General features: G+C 47.5%; 1 protein-coding gene across 1 annotated transcript; it reads left to right on the top strand.

The window, feature by feature from the left end:
* Positions 1–220: 220 nt before the first annotated feature.
* Pabpc4 (poly(A) binding protein cytoplasmic 4) lies at positions 221–4,053 on the top strand. Its single transcript, XM_028773838.1, has 2 exons — positions 221–1,935; positions 2,761–4,053. Exons 1-2 carry the CDS (start codon positions 1,060–1,062, stop codon positions 3,730–3,732), a joined length of 1,848 nt encoding a protein of 615 aa, XP_028629671.1. The 5' UTR covers positions 221–1,059; the 3' UTR covers positions 3,733–4,053.
* The last annotated feature ends 5,495 nt before the right edge of the window (positions 4,054–9,548 follow it).

Raw genomic sequence — 9,548 nt, 5'->3', positions numbered from 1 at the left:
TGTGTGGTTGTTGGGGAGGATATGGCCTCAATCCATACATTGCGGAAAGAGAAATCATACAGGTGTGAGCGGCCGGTCCTCCGAACACAAGGGGTCGCTGTGACACCTTGCGGCCGCTCCAGGTCAATCTCGCGTGGCTGCCCCGCCTTGGGCCCCCGGGCAGAGTGGGCGGGCACGACTGCGCCCAGGTCGCGAGGCGCCCTTCGACCAGCAGCGCCCGGGGCGGGAGGGTATAAATGGAGCGGTGGCTGCCCCAGCCGCCTCTCTCCGCCCCGGGTCGCAGCCGTCAGTGTTGCGCTTGGGCTCAGCAAGCCTGAAGCAAAAAAGAGAAAAAGCTTAAAAAAATATAAAAAAGCCTCAAAAACCTTAAAAAAAAAGAAAAGAAGAGGGAAACAAGAAAGAACAAGAAGAAAAAGAGAACGAGACAGCGACTTGTGTTGGGAGCCCGCGGGGAAGTGACTTTCACAGCTTCCGGCCTGCCTGTCCGTCGGTGTCTGTCTGTCCGTCCGGTGGTGAGCCGTCCCCCCAGGCCCGGCCCGCCCCTGCACGCCTCTGCGCCGCGTGGCAGCCCCGCGCCCCGGCTGGCCGCACCACGTGTCCGCGCTGCCCTTCGCCGGCACCCGCAAAGATTTGGTTTCCCCCTTCCCGGGCCGCTGTAATTGTAAACCGCCGGGAGCCCGGGGCCTATATTTATCGCTAAACGCGTGTCCCCAAGGCCTCTGTGAGCGCAGCATCTGGCTGCCTCTTGAAAAAATTTTTGCCCCCTTTGCAAGGGGATTCCCTGCTTCAATTTTTATTTTTTAAGCTCCAAGCCAGGACAGCTGGAGGGTACAAACTCCAGGAGAGGGCCATATTGTTTTTGAGAGCCTTTTGTCTTGGGGCTTTTGCGGTCCTGTGCAAGTCGTCCCGCCTCGGAGCCTCCCTGCTCCAGCCTCTCCCGGCATCGCTGGTGCCACCTGTGCGCTGCGGCGCGTGCCACAGCTCCTCGGAGCCCCTTTTGTCCTGCAGTAGGCCTTGTAAGAAGTCCTGGCGGGGCTCGGGGTAGTTGGGGGTGGGGAGATGAACGCTGCAGCCAGCAGCTACCCCATGGCCTCCTTATACGTGGGCGATCTTCACTCGGACATCACCGAAGCCATGCTGTATGAAAAGTTCAGCCCTGCGGGGCCTGTGCTGTCCATCCGGGTCTGCCGCGATATGATCACCCGCAGCTCTCTGGGTTATGCCTACGTCAACTTCCAGCAGCCAGCTGACGCTGAGAGAGCCTTGGACACCATGAACTTTGATGTGATTAAGGGAAAGCCAATCCGTATCATGTGGTCTCAGAGGGATCCCTCTTTGAGAAAGTCTGGTGTGGGAAATGTCTTCATCAAGAACCTGGACAAATCTATAGACAACAAGGCACTGTATGACACTTTCTCTGCCTTTGGAAACATCCTGTCCTGTAAGGTGGTCTGTGACGAGAACGGCTCTAAGGGCTATGCTTTTGTCCACTTCGAGACCCAAGAGGCCGCCGACAAGGCCATCGAGAAGATGAATGGCATGCTCCTCAATGACCGCAAAGTGTTCGTGGGCAGATTCAAGTCTCGCAAAGAGCGGGAAGCCGAGCTTGGAGCCAAGGCCAAGGAATTCACCAATGTTTATATCAAAAACTTTGGAGAAGAGGTGGATGATGAGAATCTCAAAGAACTCTTCAGCCAGTTTGGTAAGACCCTAAGTGTCAAGGTGATGAGAGACTCCAGTGGGAAGTCCAAAGGCTTTGGCTTTGTAAGTTACGAGAAACACGAGGATGCCAATAAGGCTGTGGAAGAAATGAATGGAAAAGAAATGAGCGGGAAAGCCATATTCGTAGGCCGTGCACAGAAAAAAGTAGAACGTCAGGCTGAATTAAAACGGAAATTTGAGCAGCTGAAGCAGGAGAGGATTAGTCGGTACCAGGTAAGGTGGGCTGCCTTCTAGAGGGTGTCGATGTGGAATGTTTTCCAAGTGCCTGTGGTGTTGTAGATTTCTGTGGGGGCTGGGTACCTGTATTTGTTCCCCTGCAAAGGTAAGGTTTAAAGGTTGTCACCAAATAATTGCAGAGCATGCCTCTGTGTTCTGAGTGTCCCCTTTCTGCTCTTTGCTGTGTGGGTTCATTTAAATTGATGCCCCTTTTGGAGTAGCAGCCAGAAGAACCCTGTGGGTGAGCACTTAAGGAAAAGGCAGCTGTGTCTGTATCTCTGCTTTAGGGCAGGAGTCGCTCGCCTTGGGTTCATATCAGAATCCTGCAGAGAGGTTTTGTTCTGTTCTGAGGCCGAGTTTTACTATTAACTCAGGGTGGCCTGAAGGAAGTCACTTAGGAAGGCCTAAGGAAGTACCTTAGGCTGACCTAGAACTCTCAGCACCCTTCCTTCCTCAACAGGTGCAGGGCCCCAACTCTGGAGCTTTTTTGTTTTTAAGTTAGGGTCTTGCTCTGAGGCCTGGTCTCAAAAAACACTCAATAATCCCCTACCTTGGCCTCCTAAGTACAGGAGTTACAGGCAAGAGTTGTTTTTTTGATTGGTTGGTTTTGGTTTTTCTGCATAGCCCTAGCTGGCCTGGAACTCACTCTGTAGACCAGGCAGGTCGCAAACTCACAGAGATCCACTTGTCTCTGCCTTCCGAGTGCTGGGATTAAAGGGATGCACCAGCCACTGCCTGACAACAGACAAGGTTCCTAAGGGCCCAGAACTTGGGAAGCGACTGTAGATAGAGATGTATGTAATTAACAAATCCCCTCTCCAGGGAGTGAATCTCTACATTAAGAACTTGGATGACACCATTGATGATGAGAAGTTAAGGAAAGAGTTTTCTCCCTTTGGATCAATCACCAGTGCAAAGGTGATGTTAGACGACGGAAGAAGCAAAGGGTTTGGCTTTGTCTGTTTCTCCTCTCCTGAAGAGGCGACCAAAGCTGTCACTGAGATGAACGGACACATTGTGGGTTCTAAGCCACTGTACGTCTCCCTGGCCCAGAGGAAGGAAGAGCGGAAGGCTCACCTGACTAACCAGTACATGCAGCGTGTAGCTGGGATGCGGGCACTCCCTGCCAACGCCATCTTAAATCAGTTCCAGCCCGCAGCCGGTGGCTACTTTGTGCCTGCAGTTCCTCAGGCTCAGGGAAGACCACCATATTACACGCCTAACCAGTTAGCACAGATGAGGCCTAATCCACGCTGGCAGCAAGGCGGGAGACCTCAAGGCTTCCAAGGAATGCCAAGTGCTCTGCGGCAGTCTGGGCCTCGGCCAGCTCTTCGACATCTGGCTCCAACTGGCGTCCCTACAGCTGTGCCAAACCTTGCTCCTCGTGCTGCAGTTGCTGCTGCTGCTCCCAGGGCTGTGGCCCCCTACAAGTATGCCTCCAGCGTCCGTAGCCCTCACCCCGCCATTCAGCCGCTGCAGGCCCCCCAGCCTGCAGTCCATGTCCAGGGTCAGGAGCCCCTGACTGCCTCCATGCTGGCTGCAGCGCCTCCCCAGGAACAGAAGCAGATGCTAGGAGAGCGTCTGTTCCCACTTATCCAAACAATGCATTCAAATCTGGCTGGAAAGATTACAGGAATGCTGCTGGAGATAGACAACTCTGAGCTGCTGCACATGCTAGAGTCCCCCGAGTCCCTCCGTTCCAAGGTGGATGAAGCTGTGGCAGTCCTTCAGGCTCATCATGCCAAGAAAGAAGCTGCCCAGAAGGTGGGCACTGTTGCTGCTGCTACCTCTTAGACAAGAAAAAAGAGTCAAAAGCCAAATAACCCCTCATGGCATCCAGCTAAGGTCTGAAGACTTCCTAGTTTGTCTGTGGACCTCCACACCAAGAACCAAGTTGCAAATTCAATAGGTCATTTTGTATCAAAAGGTCAATTATGAAGCACCTAGAATTTTTCAATTAAAAGAATATGTTCTCTGGGTTCTGTTGTGGCCCAGATGATGGTAACTTTTTTTTTTCTATTGTGGGTTCTGGTTTTTTTTCCCCATCCAGAAATTGGTTTTGATGTATCCAAGACTTAAGTTTCTCAATAAAGGAAATAAAATCTATAAATCTGGCTTTTGTATTTGTGTTGCCAGTTTCATTCTGTAATCTTTGGCTTTTGCTAGAACTACTGTTGGGCTCTGAATATATTAAAAGAATTTACTTTATTTATTTATTTATTTTTGAGAATTGGGTTAGCAAGCATCCAATAATTTAAATGTGGCTTGGCATGTACCAAGCCCTGGGCTCAAGGCCAACACCTGTGATCCCGGCTGGAGTCAGAATGATCAGGAATTACAGGACAGTGATAGCCAGTGAGTTTGAAGCCAACTCAGCCCAACCATGAAAAAGTGGACTGTGAACTGAGCTGTCAGAATGCTCTTGAATGTAGAATGCTAAAACCAGGAAAGTCTAGGCCCTGCAAACCCTAGGGACAGGGTAGGATTTGCTAGCCCTTTATCTGAAGCCTCTACCCTCTTCCCTGAGTAAAAAAAAAAAAAAACCAAAACCTTATCTCCTGCAGTTACTTCACCCTGCTCACGTCAGCAAGTGCAATTGCCCAGTTTCTGAAGCAAGATTTCTTCAGCTCAGGAGTCCTGTGATGTCAGAACCCAAGTGCTGGCCATGGTCAGCTGCCTTCTGTCTGTATGTGGATACTCAATGGGTCCAAAGACTAAGAGCTGGAGTTAGGCAGTTGAGGATTCTGACTCTGGTCCTCTGGAAGAACATTCTGCTCTTAAAGTCTGAGGCTAGAGTTGAGTTTCTAGCCTAGTCTTAATATTTCTGGACACATCGACTTTTTTTGTTTTTTTGAGACAGGGTTTCTCTATGTAGCTCTGGCTGTCCTGGAACTCACTCTGTAGACCAGGCTGGCCTCGAACTCAGAAATCCGCCTGCCTCTGCCTCCCAAGTGCTGGGATTAAAGGTGTGTGCCACCACTGCCCAGCTGACACATCCGACTCTTAAAATCATCTTAACTCCAGGGGATCTGAGACCTGCCTTCCTTGGGCACCTTCACTTGTACACATATACAGAGCTACAGTTATATCTTAAAGGCTTAAAAGTTGCTAGAGAAAATCACCTGACCTTTGACCTGGCTGTCACTCAGACACTGCACACATAAGTGATGGAAAAGTTAGACTACAAGTGGATATCGGAGAAAGGCAGGGATGTGATAGGTGGGTGCTTTATAAAGGTTGTCGGGTTTGGTTGTACTCCTGGAAAGCAGGTTTCAATGAGCAGAAAGGTGCTGCCTCCAGACCCCAGCTCTGCAGTTCAGGGGTGCTTGTCACTGACTCCGGTAAGTTTAGGACTGACATCTCTTCAGGCTGTGTAGTAGGCCTCTGACTACTGAGCTTCCCCAGAGAACACTTGAATATTCTGGGCCAGTGTTTCCTCTTGTCTCTGATCAGCATTGTCTTCTTGTTATGCCATGCTGACATTGAACTCTTAGAAACTCTTAGAGTTTCCTTCCTGTACATATGTGTAATCAGGCTTTTGTATACACATATGTATATACATACCTGAACATAAAGGAGATAAGATTCTTTTTCACTCAGCACTAGTTGAGAGGAAACAGGTCATTATGCCCCATTATACTCCTAAATTCTTAATTTTTTAAGTTTAATTTTGAAATTTTATTGTTACTTTCACTGAGTCACCCTGGCGGGCTTCTAACTCACTGGCTCTTCCTGAGTTCTAGGCAAAGGTGTGGGCAATAAAGCCCGATTTTAGTATATACTTGTGATCCATAGACCAGCCTGACCTGGAAGACACTGCCTCCTGAGTGCTGGGATTAAAGGTGTATGACCCCACCCATCTTACTTATTTGGGTGTGTGTGTTTTTAAAGATTTATTTTATGTATACTGTACATAAAATACACTGTAGCTGTCTTCAGACACACACCAGAAGAGGGCATCAGATCCCATTAGAGATGGTTGTGAGCCACCATGTGGTTGCTGGGAATTGAACTCAGGACCTCTGGAAGAGCAGTTAGTGCTCTTAACCACTGAGCCAGCTCTCCAGCTCTATTTTTGGATTTTCAAGACAGGATTTCACAGATTCCGAGTGCTGAGATTAAAGGTATGTGCTACCACTGGACTGCCTTTTTTTTTTTTTTAAATAGATGAATAAAGACTACCTTGCATCTGCTAGTAAAACCAGGCTAGAGAGCTGGCTCAGTGGTTAGGAGCACTGGTTGTACTTGAGGACCTGGATTTGATTCCCAGCAGCCACATGGTAGCTCACACATTCTGTAATTTCACTTGTAGGGTAGCTAATAGCCTCTGACCTCTGTGGGCACCAGTAACACACGTGGTATGCAGACATACATGCAGGCAAAACACCTGTCACACACTTTAAAGTTCTAAAGGTTGAAAACCATGCCAGGAATTCTGCATGAAATTTCTTCTGCCTCTAATTCCCTCCAGCTCAGTGGTAGGTCTGCCTCTTTTAACTATGCTTTTCATCCATCACTGGAACAAAGTCTGAGACAGGAGCAACCCTGGGGAGGAAGGGGTCTCTGTTTCTCACTGCAGAGAAGGCATGTTCATGGGGCAGAACCAGGGGACAGGCATCACCTTCAAAGGCCACCCCTAGTGACTCAGTATGACAGAATCCTCATGCCCTAAAGATTTCCCCACCTCTCAAAACAGTGCCATTAGTTGAGGTGTCTTAATCATGCAAACCTCAATAATCAATCCTAGAAAATCCTTAGATTTTGTTTTGTTCTTCTCAGGTATTCGAACTTTTCTTCTTTTATGTAGCAGCTTCTGGAATTCAGTCAACATCAGGTCTTGGCTTCCTTACCTTTTCCTAGTCCATGTGGTAACTGACCATCATTGGTTCAGTCAGGACCCTGTGCATGGCCTTGTAGGCAGTGTCTGTTATAATAACACACATTGAGAGGTCTGATGTGTTAGCCAGAACTCTTCCCCTGAGAAGCTCCCTATACAGAATAGGATTCTAGCAGTGAGTTTATCACCCAGTGAGTTTATCAGGGTTCCTTACAGAGCATAGGTGTTGGATGACTGACAGGAGGTATCCTCAGACAGCTGTAATGAGAACATAGCAAGAATTGATGGTTTCTCCACAGCCATAAAGGTGGAGCACCCCCCCCATAACTTTCCCCAACTTGTATACTCTAGGACTTCCTGAGACCCTGAATCCACAAGCCACATGCAATTAGGGCAGAATTGCATACAAATGGTGTGTGTGTGTGTGTGTGTGTGTGTGTGTGAATCTCAGTGAAGGTGCCCTTGCAATGAATGACCTCCCAAGTCCCCTCTAGATTGAAGGTGATTAATTCTTGTAGCTGATCTGATAAACCACATGGAGGTCATAACACATCCTACAACAGTCTTTAGGGTAAATTCCTAGAATTAGAATTACTGGATCAACTGTAAAGACATAGGCTGTATTACTGTAAAGACATAGGCTGTAGTGGTGCATGCTTTTAACTGCAGCACTCTAGAGGCAGAGGCAGGTGGATCTCTGATTTTGAGACCAGCTTGGTCTACATAGTGAGTTCCAAGACAAGCCAGAGATACATAGAACCTGTCTCAAACAAAAAGATTTGTTTTTTATTATCTGTGCTGTGTGTATACACGTCAGTGAGTATGGGTGGCCGAGGAGGCCAGAAGAGGGTATCCAAGCTCTGGAGCTAGAGTTACATGCAGTTGCTTTATTTTGTTTTTGGTACTCACTGTGTAGATTAATTGGTCTCAAACTAACAGGAATCCTCCTGCCTCAGCCTCTCAAGTATTTTAGGTATATGTGATGGTTTGAACAGGTTTGATCCCCAAATACTCATGTGTTTGAATGCCCATGGGGAGTGGCACTATTAGGAGCTATGGCCTTGTTGGAATACATGTGGTCTTGTTGGAGGAAGTGTGTCACTGTGGGGGAGGGCTTTGAAGTCTCCTATGCTCAAGCTCTGCCCAGTGTAGAGTCCAGTTTCCTCCTTTCTGTCTTTGGATCAAGATGTAGAACTCTTGTTTCCTACAGCACCGTGTCTGCCTGCACACTGCCATGCTTCCAGCCATGATGACAATGGACTAAGCCTCTGAAACTGTAAGGAAGCCCCAATTAAATGTCTTCCTTTATATGAGTTGCCTTGGTCATGGTGTCTCTTCACAACAATAAAACTACCTAAGCCAGTATGCCACCACCATCTTTCAAATTAAAATTTTATTTTATTTAATAGTATGTGTGTGTTTGTGGAAGCAAGTGAGTGCAGGTGCCTCCACAAGTCAGTGGTATCTGATCCCAGTGGTGCTGGGATTACAGGTGGCTTTGAGTCATCTGATATGGGTGCTGAGAATCAAACTCAATCCTCAGGAAGAGCATTATGTGTTCTTACCTGCTGAGCCGTCTCTCCAGCCCCTTCCCAACAGTTTCCCACATGTTGGAGCTGGGCACTGAAGCAACCAGGCATGTTGTATACACAGATGCACCACCAATCAGCCAACTGTTTAATCCTAGATCCTGCATGTCTTTGGGTATTAAGTGTTGTGTGATATCTGAGGCACACAGACATTTCTCTTGGTTTATCGGGTTGTGGTTTTTATTATTTTACTTTGTTTATAATGTATTTTTGCTGTGTAAAGACTTGTTTTTAGGGGCTAGAGAGATGGCTCAGAGGTCAAGAGCACTGGCTGCTCTTCCAGAGGTCCTGAGTTCAATTCCCAGCAACCACATGGTGGCTCACAACCATCTGTAATGGGATCTGATGCCCTCTTCTGGTCTGTCTGAAGACAGCGACAGTGTACTAATATACATAAAATAAATAAAATCTTTAAAAAATACTAAAACTTGTCTTTACTGTAATAAAACTTTTTTTTTGTTTGGTTGTTTTGAGATAGGGTTTCTCTTTGTAGCCTGGCTGTCCCAGAAATTACTCTGTAGATCAGGCTGGCCTCAAACTCTGCCTCTGCCTCCCAAGTACTAAGATTAAAGTTGTGAGCCACCACCAGCTTGTAATTAAATTTTGTTATCATTTTTTAAAGATCAAGATCTCACTGTGTATCCCTAGATGTAGACTAGGCTGGCCTTGAACTCACAGAGATCTCCCTGCCTCTGTCCGCAGAGTGCTGAGATTAAAGGTATTGTTTTTTCAAGATATGATCTCACATAGCCCAGGCTGGTCAGAAACTCACTCTGAAGCAGAGAATAACCTTGAACTCCTGCTTATCCCACCTCTATCTCCTAATTTTTGGGGCTACAATGATCTGCCTCCATTCCTGGTTTTGTTTTTTTGGTTGGTTGGTTTTTAAGACAGGGTCAAGCTTGGTAGTTTGGCCAAAAATTATGACATACCATGCAGTTTTCCAGGTAGCCTGTAGAGGGCAGTACTACTCTGCTGAGAGCCTCTGTCCTGTCCTATAAAACTTCCTTGGCTGTGTCGAATGTGTCTCTCAGTTGGGTCTTCCATCTGATGATGCTATACCTTCCTGCTCTTGTCCAGCTATCTGTCTGCTTGTGGTTTTCAGTGGCTCCTACACAGGCCCTTTAGACTTCTCAGATCAAAGCCACCTCAGTCCCCCTTTCTTCCTTTTTTCCTTCCTTCCT

The sequence above is a fragment of the Grammomys surdaster genome, unplaced genomic scaffold (genome assembly GCF_004785775.1).
Source record: "Grammomys surdaster isolate TR1022 unplaced genomic scaffold, NIH_TR_1.0 235, whole genome shotgun sequence".
Classification (NCBI taxonomy): Eukaryota; Metazoa; Chordata; class Mammalia; order Rodentia; family Muridae; genus Grammomys; species Grammomys surdaster.
This window is presented reverse-complemented; position numbering and strand designations above follow the sequence as displayed.

What these genes read in the sequence shown, in the direction of transcription:
- Pabpc4 (XM_028773838.1), top strand. Translation starts at nt 1,060, where the DNA reads ATGAACGCTGCAGCCAGCAGCTACCCCATGGCCTCCTTATACGTGGGC. An exon ending in AGAGGATTAGTCGGTACCAG is followed by an intron (nt 1,936 to 2,760) that starts GTAAGGTGGGCT and finishes TCCCCTCTCCAG; the next exon opens with GGAGTGAATCTCTACATTAA.